The 20,938-nt window shown below is 46.3% G+C and overlaps 2 protein-coding genes across 4 annotated transcripts; both read right to left on the reverse strand.

The window, feature by feature from the left end:
* Positions 1–18: 18 nt before the first annotated feature.
* vil1 (villin 1) lies at positions 19–11,373 on the reverse strand. 3 transcript variants are annotated; one of them, XM_049018635.1, is made up of 20 exons: positions 10,745–11,373; positions 8,799–8,895; positions 8,566–8,640; positions 7,964–8,160; positions 7,507–7,615; positions 6,390–6,500; positions 6,113–6,315; positions 5,947–6,025; positions 4,205–4,303; positions 3,595–3,748; positions 3,242–3,342; positions 3,007–3,144; positions 2,759–2,917; positions 2,422–2,601; positions 2,187–2,332; positions 1,950–2,094; positions 1,652–1,840; positions 1,394–1,462; positions 1,002–1,130; positions 19–711 (listed from the first exon to the last, which is right to left on the reverse strand). In XM_049018635.1, the coding sequence occupies exons 1-20, from the start codon at positions 11,146–11,148 to the stop codon at positions 598–600; spliced, it is 2,898 nt and encodes a 965-aa protein (XP_048874592.1). In that variant the 5' UTR covers positions 11,149–11,373; the 3' UTR covers positions 19–597. The 3 variants fall into 3 exon arrangements, with proteins under 3 accessions (XP_048874592.1, XP_048874602.1, XP_048874605.1); XM_049018645.1 differs by having other exon boundaries at positions 10,695–11,373; XM_049018648.1 differs by lacking the exon at positions 10,745–11,373 and adding an exon at positions 9,179–10,183.
* A 980-nt stretch (positions 11,374–12,353) lies between these two features.
* Positions 12,354–20,425, reverse strand: LOC125745697 (integrin beta-2-like). Its single transcript, XM_049018781.1, has 16 exons — positions 20,327–20,425; positions 18,718–18,775; positions 18,398–18,489; positions 17,630–17,822; positions 17,213–17,383; positions 16,775–17,016; positions 16,457–16,615; positions 16,149–16,244; positions 15,665–15,754; positions 15,429–15,563; positions 15,121–15,305; positions 14,722–14,954; positions 14,401–14,617; positions 13,660–13,856; positions 13,230–13,396; positions 12,354–12,762 (listed from the first exon to the last, which is right to left on the reverse strand). The coding sequence occupies exons 1-16, from the start codon at positions 20,381–20,383 to the stop codon at positions 12,697–12,699; spliced, it is 2,358 nt and encodes a 785-aa protein (XP_048874738.1). The 5' UTR covers positions 20,384–20,425; the 3' UTR covers positions 12,354–12,696.
* Positions 20,426–20,938: the final 513 nt, after the last annotated feature.

Consider the following 20,938-nt stretch of genomic DNA (forward strand, 5'->3'; position numbering starts at 1 on the left):
CCAACATGGAGCAAAACATGGGAATGAGATTGCATTTATGGCTTCAGAAAAGTAATTAGACATGAACTACGCGAATTACTACGTGAATTACTACATGAATTACTCCTTGTGACTGACATCATACTTATAGCACCGTAAATTCCCTATGAGGTGGGGTTAAGGCAGAAAGTCAAAGCAAGGAATCATTAGATTTTGCAGGTGTAGGTTGAATCTACTGTTGTAGAGTGGATCTTCTAATGGCAGAGTAGATCTGCTGATATGGGAAGTTATAGGGACAGGCTAGATCTACTGATGTGGGTTGGAACTGCAGTTCACCACAGGGTGTCTCATTAGAAAACTTGATTAACACTTGTAGTACAAAAATGCTACATTCTTAAATTTCCAGAGAATTACAGAAGGTCGTATGATTTGCTCATGCATTTATATACTTAAATACTCTCGTCAGGCAACACAGAATTCACATTTGCACCAGTAGTACTTCTGAGAGTGCAGCGACACTTAAGTCACAGTGATACTAGTTATACTTTAACCACAGGCTATTTTGGTTTTATGCTCTTCAGCAGGCTTGTTTTAGGCTCTGCTCTGCTGCTGCCAGCTCTAAAAAAGGCCCATCTGCTTCTTCAGATTCTTCTGTTTCCAAATCGGCATGGAGTAGAATTCGGGTCGCGCCATGCCCAGGACCTTGGTGAAGTCCTCATTGGAGAGGTACTCCTGTGTTGAGGAGGACACGGCTCAGCTGAACTTTGTGCGTTACAGCATATTTGGAGCACTGTCACAAAAGCTCTCTGTCAGCCAAAGGTTGACTTGTGACTGTGCTCTGAATGAACTGCATAATTTATTGGTTTAACCAGTGCATCTGCCAGAACAACTTATTGCTCTGGATTATTTTTTTGAAGAATAAGATCCCACTGAGTTATGAACCTGTGACTCTATTAACTTCTTTTTTTATTCATGGATCTCGTACCCCACCCTTTTCCTTCTAATGTTCTGTGGGTACAGACCTCCTTTTTGGTGGGATCCACACCCTCAGGCAGGTTCTCCTTTGGGCAGTTCATCAGCTTGTCTGCAGGGAATGTAGGGAGGACTGTGCCAATGGAATTCTGCACCATGTTGCTTGGTTTTGCTACATCCTAGAATCAGAAACAACCCAAACATGACTTTCAGATGTCAGGGAATTTGTGTACCTGTTGACCAAGACCTTAGTGGGAAACTGAGCCTGTATGTCTGTAGAGTTCCAGGTGCATGACCTCTTATAAACCAAAAACTACCCATTTTTGGAAGAGTCACCCGGTAGTAGAACGATTTCATACCAGAAGTCTTTTCGAACATTGAGTTGGCTACCACAGCCAGAGTGCTCTGGTATTTATTTTTATTTGTCCAGAGGGTGACTTACCATCGTAATCTTGATTACTTCAGTAGAGTCTCCAAGTTCCGCTTTCAGCTGCTCGTAAGTTTTCCCATCCTTGAGACATACAGTACAGTATAGGTATAGGACTCATGATGAAGTGCTGACATGATTTCCATCTCAGGAATTATGCCAAACAATCACAGGCAGCAGAAATCATGCTGGTTCTACTACTGTTTATATGCTTATTACATCCAATTGACTGAATTGTTGATGGATGGAGGAGATAATTGATGGGTGACTCACGCTCCACTTTTGAGCATCCCAGGCATGGAACCAGCCTGTGAAAGTGGGAGGCTCAAACCCTTGTTTGACCAGTAGAATGGGTGTTTCTATGTCACGGCCCCCTGGGTGAGTCTGCAAGTATTCCTGTGCCGTAGTATTTGCCGAATCTTTCTCAGTCTGGTTGGCACCTTTCCCAATCCATAGCAACACCTGAAAGAGTGTAGGTCATTGCTAAAGAGATGATTCAAGGTAGAGTGTGGCCTGTATGTCAGACCTTCTAATATTGACCAAAGATAGTCTGTGGATTATGTTGCCTCACCTGGTCCCAGATGTCCAGCAGCATGACATCATCCTCGTCCAGGTCATCTTGGGTGAAGCTTGTGATCTCTGTAGCCAGGAAGCACCCAGTCTGATTGGAACACTCGAACAGTCGGGGTGAAATGTTGTGATTCTCCTCTTGTAGCCTTGTCATTGACACAAGGTTCAGAAGTGAGTATCCCTTAAAGAGAGAGTGGTTGAGCAGAAGGCCAGTCAGCTTTGGAGACGTGAGTATTACCTCTTGCTGTTGGCATACTGAGACTTTCCTCCCAGGTTCACCCAGAAGTCTGCAGGTTCCTGGCCTTCAGCAATCACATGCTTCTCTCTCTTGGAAATGATGTCTGCCAGGGCTTTCCCCATCTCTCTCTCATCTCCACTGCAGCCCTGCAACGTTCAGGATGCACTGCTATTTTCTAGCTTGGCAGGTAGTAAACCCGATTATGTCATCCAGAAGAGAGCGAGGGCTGTCTTACCTTTCCATACCATAGGTAACAACAGGTATCTGTCTGGAGCACAAATACATCATTGGAATTCAGACTGGCACAGCGAGCCGGCACCTCAGTGGCGCGGATGTTGAACTCATTGGTGCCTTGAACATGGAAGAGCCTGGCAGTGGACTGTGGCTGCTTGCCTCCTTCCCGGGAGCTTCCCTCCTGGGAACCCAAGGCACATGAGTCAGACATGCCGGGAACGAGATTGGAAGGCAGGACCACCGTAGGTCATTATACAAGTCATGCTGAACTGTCAGCTTTCTGGAGACGCAGAGCTATTCCTTAACCAGGAGCAAGTCAGTCAGTTGTACCAGCCTACCTCATAGATGACCATTTTGCCCTTGAAAATGGCCATGAGGTGCTGTGGTTCTTTGCCCATGGGCACTCGGACCTGAACTGGCTCCCCATTGTACTTCTGGTCCAGGATCACAGCTTGGTAAGCGGATGCTGTCAGCTCCACAGTGGTAGCATGCCGGCCCTGTGCCATTGGTATCATCCAGGGGGTTACAGAAAGTGACTGGCATTTGGTTATACCATTTGGTGGGAGGAGTCCGCAGAGCTACTGACCTGCCAGATGTAGAGGATGTAGTGGAGCTTCCTGCTGACCTCGTACTTGTACAGCATCAGGTAGCAATCACCTCCATAGAAGTGGCCCAGCCACTTTCTGTCAACAGGGACCATCTCATTGTCTTCTATCCGCCATACCTAATGGTGGCCCCGGGACACATTAAAATATGGCTTTCATTTCAGTATGTATGCATATTTGGTTTTTAAAGGAGGCACCATGAAGAGTAGCACTGACCTCCACCTCACCGCTGCCGTCATCCACCATCTTCTGCTGTGCAGCCATTTCAGGTTTGGCATGCATGGAAGTGGCATCAAACTTGATCTGCTCCACCTTGGCTGCAACATTGAGTTCATCGATAGAAACATAAAGGCAGGTGTCAGCCAGCTGCTTTAAAGTTACTTTCACCAGCATAGAGGTTCAGTTTATTGCTCAGAACTGTGCTCATATATTAAAACAGGTCAATTCTGAAGACTGTTTGAGGAGACCAGTGGATCTCTCCTTGGTTATGAATGTTCTAGCCTTTGCTTAAAGAATTAAACCTGAACGTCTCGTCCAGCTGATTTCCCAGTTGCGTCATCCACACTCACCAATTTTGCCCCGTGTATGTGTTGTTCCCAGTCCCATTGTTTGACCCTTGACGATCCATTTCTGGAACAGCTGCTTGAACACCGATGACTCAGCACCATCATTCACCATCTCCACGTTGACCGAGGGAGAGTAACCCTTTGCTTTCTTGTATGCCTAAATTGAAAACATGTTATTTTATATTTCTCAGTTGCTGTTATCCAAAACAACGTAGAGTTGAGAAAGCAAGGTTCAACTCTGAGTTACTCTACCAACCCAGGGATTTGAATTGGTGACCTTCTGATCACAGACACAGTGTCTTAACCCAATGAACCACATACTGCCCCCCCCTCCGCCATATCTCCTTCTTACAGTTTATATATATTTATAACAATAATACATCATTTATATAATGTTAAAATGATGAAGAAACCTTAAGTAGTACTTAACAATGAGCTTTAAATAACTGCAAGAATTCATAAGTATAGCTAAATAGGAAGCCATCACATCGTACAAATTGAACAACTGTAATGAAGAAAATATCTGCTTGCTGGAAATGCACACTAAGAGTGTTCGGTATTCGAGCAGGTTACATATGCTGTAATTCTTTAACCGGTCCCTTGTCATATTCACCTCTGCTTTATTCAAAGCTTCAGCCCTCTCTGTCTTGGAAGCCTTCTTTCCTTTCCAAATGAAGATTCTGATTCCTCCCTGATCTAGCAGGTAGCAGTCCTGTTTTGGGGAACAGAAAGTCATTGACGAGTGGCGTCGGAAATGCACCAGGACATCCAGGGTCACACTTCATGAAGTGCTTATACTCCCCAGTCCAACTCAGCATCACCCACAAATAATGGAAACTGGAAACACTACAATTATGCGCCATCCTGATGCAGTTAGTGTATTACATGGGCCTTCTGTCACTGGATTTCTTTGGCACTATTGTCGGTTTCCCAGTTTCCAGTGTTTCCTGTTTCAGTTGGAGATACTGGTGCATCAGTCCATGCTATCCAGTGTTACTATAATTTTTTTTTGTATTCAGTTTTTATATTTAGGTGTTTAATTTGAAATCCTGTTTAACTCTTGGTTAGTTTTCATCCATCCATCCATCCATTTTCCAAACCGCTTATCCTACTGGGTCGCGGGGGGTCCGGAGCCTATCCCGGAAGCAATGGGCACGAGGCAGGGAACAACCCAGGATGGGGGGCCAGCCCATCGCAGGGCACACTCACACACCATTCACTCACACATGCACACCTACGGGCAATTTAGCAACTCCAATTAGCCTCAGCATGTTTTTGGACTGTGAGGGGAAACCGGAGTACCCGGAGGAAACCCCACGACGACACGGGGAGAACATGCAAACTCCGCACACATGTGACCCAGGCGGAGACTCGAACCTGGGTCCCAGAGGTGTGAGGCAACAGTGCTAACCACTGCACCACCATGCCGCCCCGGTTAGTTTTCAATATGGTTTTATTATTTTTTATGTCTTAGATATTATTCTATTTAGTTTTTATATATTTAAGTTTTAGTAATTTTATTTCTAAGGATAGACTGAAGGTTGTAGAGCTATTATGTGTGTCTGGTCTATAAAGAATTCTACATGAATACACAATGCATATTATGTATTAATGCCTTAAAAATTGGCAAGGCCATGTTCCAGGTATTATTAATGGTCATTAAAGGTAAACATATCACTTTAGATATTTTTTATGGTAACAGAACATATTTGATGTCTGTTTTATTTTAGTTTCAGAAGGCATATTAATAGTTTTTGTTTAGTTGTATTTTTTTATTTTGATATTTGATTTCGGTTTACAAAAATGTGTATTTATAGTTTTAGTTTTCGCTAAGGATAATCCTGCTGCTATCACATGCAGCCCTGTCATCTCCCTCATTTTGATTGGTTCAGACATTTTTTGTCCCTCCCTCCATTTGCTTTGCATTTGGTGGTATTTCTTGTTTTGAGCTGCGTAATACTTCCTGGTTTGGACTAAACTCTTTGCCAGATCCCCGAATCTGTCTGCTGTGTCAGATACGAGACCTCTTCTGGGCCCAGTCCCCATGATACACTTATGGCTGTAGGAACCCACTTTAATGGTACCGACTTGTTAGCAAGTCTTCTTCTGAGCTGAGGTGTTGAAGTCTTGTCTCTATATTAATATTAAAACTGGTTAATTTGTGGTCTTCCATTATACAGCCTTTGACTTATTAATTTTAGGCATTTTAACTGATCTTAATTGTTTTATTATGTATGTATTCAATGCGATATACTTTTTGAACGTTGAACTACATGGTATATGCTACATGGGTGTATCTGTGAAATTGTGTGCCTTGTTTTGGTGAAATCAGTTCCACTCTTGTTGCTAACCCACCTCGTGGTTGAGCAAGTCCTGGGTCAGAGGTTTGGTCGCTACTTCCTGGACTACCAAGTTTCCGTCAGCATCTGTTATTCTAATGAAGAGGGTAGGAGTTAAATGTCACATGGTTAAATGTCATTGTATGTCACAGCAAAGTGGCTACATCCTGGACAAAACTCACTGGAAGAGCTTCACGCTGGACTTCAGCTTCTGGTCCACCACCTCATCAGGGATGGCATCCTTGAGCTCCCGCCTCTCCCCAAGTATCTGCTTTATGAGTTTCATGGTGTCCTCTGAGGCCTTCTCATCGTCGCCCTCAACCACAGTCACCTTTGCCCGGCCACCCCTCTCACGGTCCCGAATGTCCTTGGCCAAGTTCATGCCCTGTGAGGCGCATTTCTGGTTAGCAGGGGCTGAGCAGTGGGACTCGATACTGGCTCCACTAGAAGCAGGCCTACCTTGAGCCTCTCCATGCGGTTGCTCAAGGGTCCATTCCACTGGATGATCAGGTTGCCCAGGTCCAGCAGGAAGACGTCGCCCTTGTTAAAACTTGCCCAGCTCATCTCCACCTGACCCCGAAAGATATGGAACTGAAAACATACTATCTTCCATGCAGAACACAAGCAAGCATAGAATAAAATACGTGTTAATCCAGCGGCTACGAAAGCCTGCATTGCAAGGATTTCATGTGCTCAGGTCTGACTTTGGGCAGCAAAGTCTATTTCAGTTTATATCTGGCTGAAATCTTCATGTAAAATCATGAAAAAATGCTGAGTAAATCTGTAATTGTGATGCCCGGCTCGGCCGCTCCTCCTGTGTGCCACGCCCCCTAATTACCCACGTGTTCTTTCCCGATCGTACCCAGCCGTGTCTGATTATTTTCAATCAGTCCTGTGTATTTCAGTCCGTGTCTTACCTGAGTCCATTGTCTGTCATTAGTATTGTTACCCAGTGTTCGTGGTGTGCCATGTTTCCTGCTCCCGTTCCGATTAATAAATCCCCGTTTGTTCTACTCTCGCCTGTGAGTCGCTTGCTTAGCCGCTCGCACAGCCCGTGCGTTGCCCTGTCTCACACTACGCGTGACAGTAATCTGTGTTCTTTTCAAAACGTCAATTGTCGGAAGTAGTAAAGTTTTTAAAATTAGGTTAAATTGGCAAAAAAGTAAAGCATGTCACCTGCATCGGGGGCGTGTAGTGCCTCCCTTACCTGAAGATTGCTATTCGCATTCTAAATAGCCGCATTTCTGCTTATTCAAATCGTATTTGCATGGTAATTTGATGAACAACGCAATGGTGAAACGTGGTCCAGGTGTTCCCTAACCCCTAGAGCTCAGAGGGTTAAATAGCAGTGCTTGTGATTACAAGAAGTAACTGTTCAGTTCTACTTGGGTGCTTGACCTAAGCAGCCTGAGTGAAACAGACTTTTACTGGGATTGTCATGTACATCATGGCTCACAGGGCAAATCAAAGGTGGTGATGGTGGGGGGGGGGTTGGTTTGAAACCTGGAACTGGGTCAGTCCACTGTGAACCGAAATGCCTGTTCTCTTGTGGAACCCGGGACATGGCTCTCCTCACCTCTCCGGCCACAACGTGCTTCTTCCCCTTGACGTGCAGTAGGCGACGGATGTTGTAAATATTGGTCTCCACCTGCTTCAGGCCTGATGCCACGCCACCCTTCTTGTACCTGTCAGAGGACCTTGTCAAGATGGTTGACACACCAGCACCCCCTCCCCAAGCCTCCCCCCCAGGATGTGCATGGGAAGGCTGTAGCGTCACCAGTGACCTTTAAACATTAGTCAAGCAAATGTGCTAACCTCCTCTAACTTCCCTTTTGAGGTTGTCGTTTCTTATTACGTCGAATGTTGCGGTAGCAGAATGGTGACTTCCTGGAAAAGGTGCACTATTATGTTCCCTCAGAAGGAGCTCATGTTTTGAGTGTGCCTTGGCGTATGGGCTGAACTCTGGAAACGAGCCAATTAACTGGGGTCACCGTAGTTCCTGTCCAGCTCAGTGGGGGTAGCGGGGTGCTCACATAATTCCCTGCTTGAAATAGCCCCGGAACGTGTCGCTCTCACAGCCCTGGGCCTCACGGTGCTGCACGGCCACGCCCCCTAGGTGTTCGTCCATCAGCGTGGTGTAGATGGCTGCCGCCCCCTGCTCATCCTGTGATGTCTCCTTGCCCACCCAGAAGTGGATGTCATATGTGAAGCTGCTGCTGGACGTCTGGGTCTGCATCAGCCCGAAGGAGAGAGAGAGAATGAGTGTGCATTTATTTTATAGGCAAACCAGTGAAGGACAAGATGTATGAAACACTGTGTTACAATCTGTGATTATAATATAAGTCAACAACTGCACAACATAATAGAAAATTACTAAAAATGTTTTAATTACACTAAAAGATTTGATTTGAGGAGGTAAATTATTAGATAAGTGTTTTAGTCTTAAAACTGATCCTTTGTTGTTTGTAGTGTGAGTGGGTTGTGTTGCATTTACTAAATGTGTAAATGATGTGACTGTTAGTCTGGTGATGGGCCGTTTGCTGCCTATTTGAAATGTGCTTCTGGAAAAGCATGATGAGGTGGGAGTCCAGTTATGTCCAGCTGTGCACTGTGGTCAGCATCTCATAGAACATACGTTTAGGATGATGTAGCTGTCCCCCTCAAAGAACTGCCCGTAAGTCTTTGGTGGTGTTGGAACCATCTCCATGTTCTATGCAGATAAACACATTTCAAAACTGTGGTTTCCAAAACCTAAGAGCCACAAAGATTAGAAACACATTTCTATGTCTGTGCTCTTCATGTTTCTAACTGTTTCTAACTGATGCAACATCAGATGGCGTAACTTAGTCGGGGGTCCAATTTTCTCACCTCTATCCTCCATATCTGAAGGCCTGGGGTTGTTTTATTGAGCACTTTTGTAACTGGTGTTTTGACTTGTGACATGGTAGCAGCTTCAGGGAAATGCCTTTGGGGGTTGGGGGGGGAAGTGAAAGAAAGAGAAAATCAGGCTGTTACACGGACTCCCTGTTGCATGGAACCATGATGGCTCCTTATTTACTGTTACTTTTCATGGCCTCTCAGCACGTTTGTGAGAGTCTGGCTGAGTCCCGTTCATGGCTGAATTATAATGATGTTTGTGATGACAACAGATTCTGCACCTTCTCCCTAATCTTACTGCATTAAGGAGGTAAGAGGAAGATGGTCGACTTTCAGCCTCATCATTATTAGCAGGAGCATTGTGAACATACTGTATTCACTCTCTGGGGGCTCTGAAGTGTCCCAGCTGCCTCAGTATCTCCTCAGGACCAAACAATCGCCCGCTTTTTAAAAAGAACCACTCCAAACAGTGTCCTTTGTCAGCAACAGCATAACAAGCCCCCAGGCTCCCCCTGGCTCATGCTGGCTCATCTCTGGAGGCAACGGCCCCTGCAAAACAGGGCTTTGTTCCATGGAACTCGCGGGCAGCAGGTTATTGTCTAATTATCTGGTTATCTTTCATCATAAACTGTATGTAAGCTGTAAACAAATAGGGAGCAGTTATACATGGAAGATTTAGACATGAAAAGTGTAGAGTAGTAATGTGCGATAACATTAAGGCATGCATCACCAAAAATAGACAGGGATTATAGTCAAACTGATAATCTTCTAAGTAGTCACTAAATCATTGACTTTACTTGAGTTACTCACTTTGTTATTTAGAGTTTCCGTGAATCACCCAGCTTACAACAATAAAAGTCATCTGACATGTTTCCTTCAGTGTTGACCAAATATTTGAACATGCGGGGGATTGCCATTACGCTTCCTGGTGGATGGTGCAGGGCAGCTGGCCTCTGTGCCTGCGTTCCTCCCTCCTTTCTGATCAAGATCCTGACCCCCCATGAGGGCAGTTGCGGCTTCAGCATGATAAGCCGCTGTCTGTGTGGTTCTGCTCTAAGAACTGATCCTCCACGCCAACATTGCGAGCACTGCCATACCACAAATCGCTTCGCAGAAGCTCTTTTATTGCCATGCTTATCGCTATCAGCTTACACAACTGCCCAGAGGTCTAATGATAGTGGATTATGGTTTTGGGAGATTGAGTGGGCCAATTGCAGGTGAATTACCAATGGGATGATTAGCAAAGGTTGCCTTTTGTGGCTGTCACTGTGGCAACATGGAAATAAATCTGATTTATGGAAAGCACGATAAGGCCAGAGTACAAAGGTAGCAGTGTACTGATCTTTCTGGATTTATGAGGTTAGCAATTAGCATAGCACACATCAGCTAGCAGACACATCTGATCTTGCCTAATGTCACTCGGCTAGGATGGTGGTTTTGCTAGAAAACCATTTCAGTAGTGCGTGGGCCCACCCCTCCCTCCCATTCCTCCTCCAGTTCTAAACACATAATGGTCGCTCGGGTGCCTTTCTGGTAGAAAGGTCATCCTAGCTGCTGTAGCTCCAGCGTGGCCTAACTCCGACTGCCCTGGCCTCTGCGAGTGTGCCATGCAGCTGAACGGAGCTCGGCTGAGGTGCTCTCCCACATGAAAGAGAGTGGGTACGGTATGACAGCAGATTGAACCCAAGGCAGGGATTACAATCAAAGCCAGAAGCTTCCCATGTATAAACCTGTCCATGCTGTCCTTTAATCTATCGTGCAGTTCTCCACGTTTATTTTACGTCTCTGTACTCATCCTATTATATTGCTTGTGCCATCAATGTAAATGAAATTTAATCAAATATTGCTCTTCCTTCAAGTATAGTGTAATGTAAAGCTGCTCATTACCTGCGAAAGTGGGTCGGACCCGGGACTGAAGCGGGCCAGGCAGGACTCACCTACTGCACGGGGGGGAGTGCTGCGATGGAGACAAGTGGCTGGCGGCTGGAGGGTCACGCAGACTGAACTTCACGGTGAGTCTCGCTGACTGATCACCTGCCACACCTGTCACTTCCATGCCCATATATGGCAGGTGTGGGTGTTTTGCATGCTGGTGTGTGTCACCACCACCCCCATGGCAGTCAGGGATTGTTGCTGCGAGGGTCACACATGCTAGCAAGATTCTAGGTGTCCACCAAGGCTTAAGCTTTTTCAAAATGCGTGGTAAGGCACTGGGAATCTCCCCGTCTGTCTCAGCAAGGAGCCCTTCATGTCGTACGTCAGCTGCCTGCCCTTTGGCCCCTGGACTGATTTCCTGCCAGTTATAAGTTACCCGAAGGCTGTGAGGAATAGAGAGGGGCATACATGTTCACCCACCCCCTGTTTCCTGTTTCGTTTCACTCTTGCTTTGATAGGGCCCCAGCCCACAGACCTTGTGCTGCCAAGTATTTGTCTTTGCAATTTTCCTTCTTTGTTCAGGTTGAATTCTCCAGAAACCTTTCACTTTCTCTTTTCCTACACCAATTTGGTGAAGAAGGGCACCGCCCACAGCACTGGCATTCTTAGAGATGCTCAGTCTTTCCCACAGAGTGACCCAACACCTTCACTTGTTCACCTTACATGGAATTAGCACTTTTAACACTATGCTGGTTGAGCGACCCCACCTCCTCAATCTGAACGAGGACCGCTTCCTGATTAAGTGTCCTGAATGCCACAGCCCTCTCCTTATGGTCACAGATAACAGGTGCCGACCTGCAGCCCTACAGTCACAGTCAGCAGGTGCCACCCCACCCCCAGCCCTACCATTATGGTCAGCAGGTGCCCCCCCCAACACAAGAACCCCTTCAGAAAGGTTCATTAAAGTTAAATAAAACTGGGAACGTACCCCTATAAGTGTGAATTAAGGTCAGTTGGAAGGTGCCAATATACAATTTCATTGAAAAAGGCTGAAATAACCTGTCAGCATGAAGCTCACCCATCTCAGTAAGGGATGCTGCTGTCCACGGTCGTGCCTCCATCTCCCTCTCTCCCCTTCTCTCTCTCCCTCCCCCTCCTCTCTCTCACCTCTCTACTCTGCCCCTCCCAGTGCTTTATTCAAACTGTGTTTCTAAGTATTTCCTCACAGATCAGCACCTCCCCCCCCCTCATACATAACTGGGGACATTTTGCTTCTTGGCTGCCCCTGTTTAGCTACATTCCTTATGTGCAGAGAAACCCATCTCTCCAGGCGCTTTAGAGATCTTCCCAGTGAGCTCCCAGTCATATGGGTGGTTTAAGGACAGTGGAGTGTGGCAGACTTATGGGGGGCAGGGTTTAAACGGCCTGCTTCAGACAAATATTAGGCAAATACATCCAGGCTTCAGACTTTCTTCTGCAGAGATGTGCATGCAACCATGCACCTAGGACTGCCTCTCAGGCCATCCCAGGCAGAAATCTTGCTGCTTCCTGGGATAAATGTTTGACAGAAGTTGTATGTAAACTGTGAATAGTGATAACGCTACTAGCCTGCCGGCAGACGGCAAGGCTAACTGCCCAATAAGGAGAATACAGAGAAACACGACACACAACTGACTCAATCCATTTAATGTTTTTGCAGATAGAGGATCCCTGCCAGTGTCCTAAGATTATAATTTACATATTCTGACCCCACATTGACAAAGTGGCACTAAAGAGAGCAGGACCACTAGCAATACAGCATCTCCAAAGCTGAGAGGTACTAGCATGAGCATTTATCACAGCAAACAGACTTGTAGGAAGAATAAAAATAACAAAGATTGCAGTCTGGTGTACAGTTACACATTGCAGTCTGATGCACAGTCCATGACTCCAGCCTACTCTGAGCTGACCTTGTGCTGTCTGGGACAGCACTGCACTAAACCTCACCATACTGTAAGGCCTGACACTGAGTACATCAGTTCCCCCCGAAGTTTGGGTTCTGGATGGTGGTTGTGGCGGTCTTGAACAGCGGGTTGTCTGCCTGCCAAAGGACAAGCCAAGAGACAGCAATGAAAACAAACAGTCTTGTGTCTCTGGCTTCATGGTTCCTCTGGCTCACCAAGCCCCAGCAGTTTCTCGTGGGACAGATTACTAATTATACATAATTTTATCTTAATTTTATCCCTTTTTTAAGATGCCTAAAATTCTGTGTCTGAATGACATTTAAAAAGTCTACCCAACTCAGAGAGGAAATGAAAAGAATGTGGGGTCATTTCCAGTATCAGGTGAGCACATGGCATTTCCTGGGGGTTTGTATATCTCTCTCATGTCTATGTTGGTTTTATTTGCATCATGTATTCTTTTTTATTTTATTCATTTTGGGAAGATCTGATGTGGAGGTCGCTGCTGTCTACCATTTTGAAACTAAGCAATACATACTTGAATCAAACTGATTCAACCCACCCCCAACAGCAGGGCTCACTGCTGTCACCCCAGAAGGACACTCACGTTGCTCCATTTGGATTTCTTCTGCTCGTTCTCAAATCTCCTGAACTCCTTGAGGTCCCTCATGTGTATGAAAGCTTTAAGGGCCAGTAGCAGAAGGATCCCGATCAGGGCCACCCCAGAGAAGGTCCCTCCGATGATAAGGCGGAGATCAGGGGGCTCCGGGCACTCTGAAATGCAGACAGATCAGCTAGTCCTTGGAGCATGGAAGGGTTGAGGATCCAAAGGTGAAATCTCTGTGCAAACCCTAGAAATTGATTCAGCTACCTTCAGCTCACAGGCACACTTTCTTAACCTACTGAGCCACACACACACCACCCCCTCAAATGTGGCTGGAGGTGAATATCACCATTGTTAACTGAACCTGCTGTGAGCTATGTAGCGCTGTCGTCCAGCATGTGTGAAACGGTAATGTTTCCACAGCACCACAGACCTTTATTCCTAAAGATGACTTTATACATCTCAACGCCCTGCAGCTGCTTGGTGCTGTAGATCATCTGGCAACCATCGGTCCCCCTGCGCTTGCAGAGCCGCTGCTCCGTCAAGTTTGGGTCCTCCGTATAGTTCACATTCCTGCACACCTCCAAGCATTTCCCCTTCTGCCCATCCATTTGGCACTCGACACAGCTCCTGAAATATCAAGGAAGCAACATTATACACAGGGCTGGCCTGCATCTCCACTGCAAAGGCGTGAGGACCCCAAAGAGCACAGCCTCGGGGAGTCGTTCCCTTAGGGAAGTTTCTAGAATAGAACAGAGATACTTTATTCATCCCCTTTGGTGTGAGAGCAACCTTGATCACGGTGCAAGGTTGGACTCGGGCCCAACGGCAGCATCATTGTACTTCTCAATTTAGAACACCTTGCAAAAGCATCCGGACCCTTTCTGTGGTGTCATGTTGCAAATTCTGCTGTGTTCACAACATCCAGCTGAAGCAACGATCTGGTTTGCAGAAGCTGTTTAAGAGCAACTGTGAGTTTCTCAGAAATGAATCTGACAGGCAATTAGATATGTCGAGAAAGGCTGCTAAACCAATGCGTATGTGATTATATCAAGGTAAGAAAGTCAAAAGAAAAAAATGCGACCAGAATAATGCAAATGCATGCTCAAGGACTGTTAGAGTTAGGATTAGAGTTAACATTAGTTTTAAGGGTTTTTTTCGAGAACATGCTTACGCCACTCTCTCGCAGAGCACCGGGCAGCCGGGGCAGGTCTCGCAGAACGGCCGCGTGTAGCCCACGGTACAGTTGCAGACGTTGCACACACAGTTGCCGCGCCCATTGCAGACGGTATTGCCTGTCCGGCACCTGTCATCTGACTTCCTGCAGTCACAGGCATCGCCCTCATACCCAGGGTTACAGTTGCATGTTCCACATGAGCACCGGCCCTGTCCTGACGGGGTGGGGAATGGCACAGACAACAGGGGACATTTAGGAATGCTTAGGGGGCTTTTAGTGTAACAAAGTGTAATGGAGGGTCAGCAGTGGGCACCCTACCTCCGCACAGTTGCCCCCGGACCAGTGGGCAGCTTCTGTCGTCACACTGACAAAACCTGCCATAGATGCTGCGGCCATCCTCACCAGGAGAGCAGTGGCACACGCCACACACACACTCGCCCTGGCCCGAGCACATGGAGCCGTTGACGGGCATGCACGCCTGTCGCATCTCTGCATCACTCTTTGTGCCGATCTCGCACTCGCATTTCTGCCCCACGTAACCCTTGTTGCAGCTTTAAGAAGGACAGACCCCCAGAAACAAAAAGATCAGACGACCTTTAATTTCAGATGTGCCAAAAATGCACATATTCAGTTGATGTCAGCATGTTGACTTTGACTAAGAGAAGATCAGTTTCTAATGTGCACTGAGAGAACACTGGATCTGAGCTACAGACTCACCGGCAGGTACCGCAACTGACTTGACCTTGTGAATTGCAGTCATCGCTGTTCTTCCTGTCGTCACACTCGCACTCACACCTAGTCGTCAGGTTGACCCTGAGCTTCTCCCTGAAGCCCAGAGGTCCAATCAGGAAGCTCTGCTCAGTCAAACACTTGTGGGCTGTGACAGTCACACTGAACTCGACCTGCACACACAGCACAGCCGTCAGAGCACAAGGCAACACCCGAACTCACAGCCATCTGGGAAGCGGGCCACTGTGGATCCCAGTTCCCACAGCTCTGACTTGACAGCAGCACTTGGTACCAACCTCCTTCCCAATCCCCACATTGTCACATGTCCCTCTGATGCTGGGCACTTCCCCATTAGGACAGTTTGATGTGTACGTGACGGTCACATGATCGGGAAGATCATCGTGAGTCACAATCACGTTGGATGAAAGGTTCTGTGAAGATGCGAAGGGAACAACAGCATGTAGATGACAGACCATGTATACAGACAGCTGAGTGCACGGCTGGATGGCCAGAGAGGTGCACCAGTGCTCACCTGGTATGCGTTCTGGATCAGACTGATCACATTGCTGGAGTCAGATGTCAACACACCGACCTCTGATTTGGGAATGATGTCTTTCAGTCTCTGTATTAAGGCAAAACATATCACAAAATAATATCACAAAATATCCCTCTAAATGTACAAGCTGATTTGTTTCATTTTATCATGGTGAAGGATCAATCATGGTAAACTGTGGGTTTTTACTTTATTTGAGCAGCCTGGGCTCACTCTTTTACACTCTGTCCTTTGGCTTGCATATACGTAAGTATGTGACTGTCAGAAACCATGTGACTCTCCCAATATCCAATTCCATTCATTTCCCTTTTATCAGCAACATGTTGACACTTCTCATTGTGCTTTTCCCACTCCTGTAGAGCCCAGCTAACAGTTAATCGCATAGCAGTCACATAGCAGGGATTAGAGAGAGCCAAGCTGCATGTATGCTCCTGTGCTTTCAGTGACCAGACAGTAGCCTTACCCTGTACACTGGTTCCACGTCCTTGGTGACAGCGAAGATTGGCTGGATATTGTTTTCCGCCAGCTTCTGCATGACTTGACCAACAGAGGGGTAATCCTAGAAACAGAACAGGCTGGTTAGGCTCATCTGGAGTCTATCAGTTTGGCCAGGGGGACAGCAGAAGCAGCCAGGTGCCTGAATTTAAGAGCGAGCTTGACCTTGCGGCCAGGCACTAATGCTGAAGCATTACACAGGATAGCAAGTGCATTCAGATGGTGCCGTTTGACAGAGCCCCCAAAGGAACACCCCCTTGAGCCCTTCCTCCTCACCATCTCACTGCTTTTCGAGTACAGCATGTTGGTATCCAGGTGGCAGCGCCCGTCGTTGGGTTCCAAGATGGCTGCCAGCTTGCCATCTCCCGCCATGTGGAATCCCGCATCAGTAGTGAACACCAGCAGCCGGGTGCTGTTACCCCAGCCGATCTTGTCCTGTTGATGACAGGAAGTGTTATGGGGGAGGGGGGGGCACACATAAGGGAGAAGACAACAGACAGGAAGCCAGCATGCTGCCTTTTTGGGCTTCCAGCACCTAGGATTGTCTGAGGAGGCCAAACCCCCCCCAGCCACCCTGTGTCTCGAGACCCCCACCCCACAAACTGCTGCCTGCATGATGGCATCCAGCCCCCCCTCGGGGACATCCAGGTTTCCGGAGATGGCCTGTGCCGAGACTCTGTCATTGAACAGACCCTCATTGTCTGTCATGCTCAGCACATGCTTGTAGCCGAACGCCGGCTGACAGAAATTCTCATTGTCAGGGCAGGGTTTCTGCACCCTCTTGGGGTTGGTGCTCGTGTATGGGAGCACGACCTTGTCCACAAATGAGCCAAACCCTGCAGCACAAACAGACATATGTGTTACCCCGCCATTTGCCCTCAGCATGACAACTCTGACCAATCCACTTTATTTTTGATATCGCATAGACACACTGGCTGAATAGCCTGGTGATGTCATACTTTGATATAGCAGAACATGTCTCCATTAGGAGTCTATGACACAAATATGATGAGTCCTTCCCTCTCCACTCACCTATACGTGACTGTTTGGTGATTTTCCGCAGGGCCTTCAGAAGGTCCTTCCCCAGACTTTTCACATTCTGTAGGTCGTCGTTCATGGAGTAGGACAGGTCCATGAGATAGTACAGGTCTACTGGGTAACCCTCTGCCCTTTTGAACTTGAAGGTGAAGGTCCAAGGCTGATCTGGAAAATCACAAAAAATAAGTCTGATTCTGAAAGCCTGTTTGTTTGCTTTTAGCCATTTTTAAATTCAATTCAATTTATTTTGTATAGCGCATTCTCACAAGACTACATTGTCTCAAAGAGCTTTACAGCATCCCCGCCCAAAGCCCCCAAATGTTATCCTCTAGAGTGACATTTTACTTATATGGATCAATGAATAAACTTAAGAAAATATTTGGGTAGATGGAGCTCTGGCTGGATACGCACTTGGTCGGAGGTTCAGCTGTACTCCTTGTGGTTGTATCTGCACAGGGTTAGACCCTCCTGTCAGGGGCAAGTTCTTTATGGACTGGTGGTTCCCTTGTGGGGAGATGATGTCAGCATCTTTGCAGCCACGCTCACGCAGCACGTCGCGAACATCACAACGCACTGCCTCCTGCTCACCGGCCTTGGTGAAGTTCTGCCAGGAACATGGAGGCATCAGTGCTAGTAGCTTCATTATGGAGGGTCCATGCTAAATCTATCGATGGACAGGAGCTCTTCTTCAAATTGTAGACCAATTAGTCATGTGATAGTTCTACAGCAGAATCTGAGTGGATTTGATGTTGACGCTTTAAGATACAGGGAAAAGCCATAGAACAGTGTCTTCCAATCCAGTCTTCAGAAACCCACAGTAGGTTCCTGCCAGACAGCTGGGAGGGAGCAAAAACGTGGACTATCTGTGGGTCCCTGAAGACCGGATTGGAAAACACTGCCAGAGAACATTAGCTCCTCAGGTCAGCATCAGAATCCCCCAGAAATGAGTAGTTCTGGCACTCACACACCCTTCCAGCAGGTTTGCTTCATTTTTCCAAGATGGCACGTATAAAAATGCACTCATTTTATTTTTTGTTACCCAAGATGTTTGGGTTTCTGCCCAATTCAGTTCCCTGAATTCAGGCCAGCTTAACGGGATCAGGTTCTGGCATCGGTATGAGGAGCTGCGGGTCGGTATGTGCAGGAGATGCAATGTGGCCAGATGAAAGTGCTCTTTACCTGAAACTTGCACCAGGCACAGTATGGACCAGACTTGATACAATCTGCACACGACCTGACGACAGTCTTCACACAGCTTTCCTGGGACTGGACTGGGGGTGAGGAGACACACACAACACTGTCATGTGGCTGTGTGTGTTCTTAAGCATATTCTATATTCCAAATTCAAGGCAGCTCTGAGTATTGGAATAAGACTCATACTGCACCTAGTGGCAGTGTTTTGTTGACCACAAGCAGTCACTACACTGCTGGGGGTAGAAGACGGAATGTACATGGGCTCTTTGTGAAACACCACAAAACCCACCCCTAACTATACTTACCATTTCTAACGGTCAGTAGCAAAAAGACAACAGTCAACATGACCACCGTCCCCATTTCCTGTTAAAAGGAAAGAGAATGTCACCATTAATCCCAACATCCTCCCAAAATACCCAAAGCATGGCGACATCAGACCCTTCGAAACCGCCACAGCCGGTAACCCTGATTTCTTCATGGAATCATCCCATAATACAATGACAGTGAAGTATTACGATACAGTTTAGTCCATCCTTTCCTGAACAGCAGGATTGGTATGGACAAATGATATGAAAGTATCTGAGTGGAAATTCACACTGGCTGATGCCATGCAGGTGGACAACACATGCACAAGAGTGAGCCGACCACTTCAAAGGCAGCATACAGTCCTGTGAAATCGCCACATCTCAGCTACAACACACAGCACAGTTTGCTGCAGCTGAGCGCTACTGTTTTAGAAGCATCAGTTGGAAACTTGAGAAGCCGGAAGTTCCCTTTTTCTACTCACAAACCGAAAGTGAGTCATATGGCTGGCTTTTAGCTGCCTGATGCTCAGCATGGCTATGTTGACATTGCTGCTGGGGTAGATGCCAAATGTTTATACTGTATTTGTCTCAGGAAACAGTGATGTTCCACTAGAAGTGAGAATCTCTGACCAACTTTCAGAGGATGGACCTCAGGATAGATGCCACCTTAAATGGTCATCCAGACATCAGCCTTTTTGCTAATTTGTGGGTCTTCCTCATTTTAAAGCTCTTACATTCTGTTGTCTTGGCAAAACTCTTGCAACACTTCCCCTTTTGGAACACTGAAGATGAGACCAAACTGGGGTTTTGAACAAAACCAATTTCCAACAGAAAAGTGGATCTATTTTACTATAAAGTAAACTCACAATTAATTCAATAATTTACAGTAACACACAGGTCTCATTCGTCTCCTGAGGTGACCATAACAAGCAGCCACTGCCATAAATATATTATCATGTATCCTTATTCAATTATATTGTCCAACACCCAGAACCACTCCTGTAATCACAAGTCATGTTTGCAACCTCATATAATATGGGATGAAAGCCCACAAACCCCCAGAGCATACAAGCACACATTAGAATTTAGGTCAGAAATCTTGCATGAAAAATTCTGCTTTTAACTGAAGTATTTAAACTCTTAGAGCAAGGATGGGCAGTCTTGTCCGCACAGAGCCAGTGTGTATGCTGGTTTTTGGGATGAGTCCAGGTGTAAAGATTCTTCAGACAACCAGTCTTCTAATTAGTAATCTAATGAAAGAGTTTCAGACAAAACCTGCACACACAACAATCCTTTCTGGGTAAGATTGCCCACCCCTGTCTTAGAGAGAAGCCTTTTTATTGGGGGCATTGAGTCTGGCAAAAGTCTGACTCAGACGTCCTATCAGTAGGAATCAGTCCCAGGGAAACATTGAAACCATCTTTCTCTCCGAAAATAAGTCATTTTCACTTCACAAGGCAAACACTGCAAATGTAGGACAGTCCTAACCTGCAACATCATGTTAACATACACTGTTACTGTGCAAAAACAAAGCACTTGCTAATCAAAATCACCGAAACTGAGGAAAGAGCTTTCAGTCTCAAGCTGAATTTCTGTGTGTGGTACTTACAACATTCAGGGCAGCAGTATGTCTTCCGGTAGATAACTTGCAGCACTTACCAAACATGGCAAGCTGCGAAGCGCATTAAGTATCTTCACATGACAGGAAAGAGTAGGCGGGGTAACAGGCAGACTATTGTCTCACCGATTTGTCTCCCCCCAATGCAGTCTTATCTCTCAAAAGTCTGCAGTGGCTAATAACAAAACTACAACGTAAGAGAGGTCATATAGTGTTCTTAATGAGCATGAGAATGGGAGAGGAGTTCAAGAAATACGCTGGGGAAGAGAGGCCCCGACAATTCACTGTCTGTTGTCAGAGCAGCTAACTATGAGTTAGCTGTGGAGATGGCCTGAGGTTTGGTTCATGATGGACTTGAACCTCCTCTATGATGGCAGTTCTTTGTCCTGGCGGTAAAAAGATCTTAAAAATTTAAGATTCATTCAAGATTCAAGCACTTTATTGTCATTCTGTAACACAACAAATTACTTCTATGGCAACTACAAGGTCCATTTATTAATACAAAATAAACAAAATTAAAATGAAATAATCATACAAAATATGTCAAAGTATTTGCAAAGATGCCATATGCAATGTTGAATCTTCAAACAGATTATTTCTAGC

Source organism: Brienomyrus brachyistius, chromosome 1, assembly GCF_023856365.1.
Source record: "Brienomyrus brachyistius isolate T26 chromosome 1, BBRACH_0.4, whole genome shotgun sequence".
Taxonomy (NCBI): domain Eukaryota; kingdom Metazoa; phylum Chordata; class Actinopteri; order Osteoglossiformes; family Mormyridae; genus Brienomyrus; species Brienomyrus brachyistius.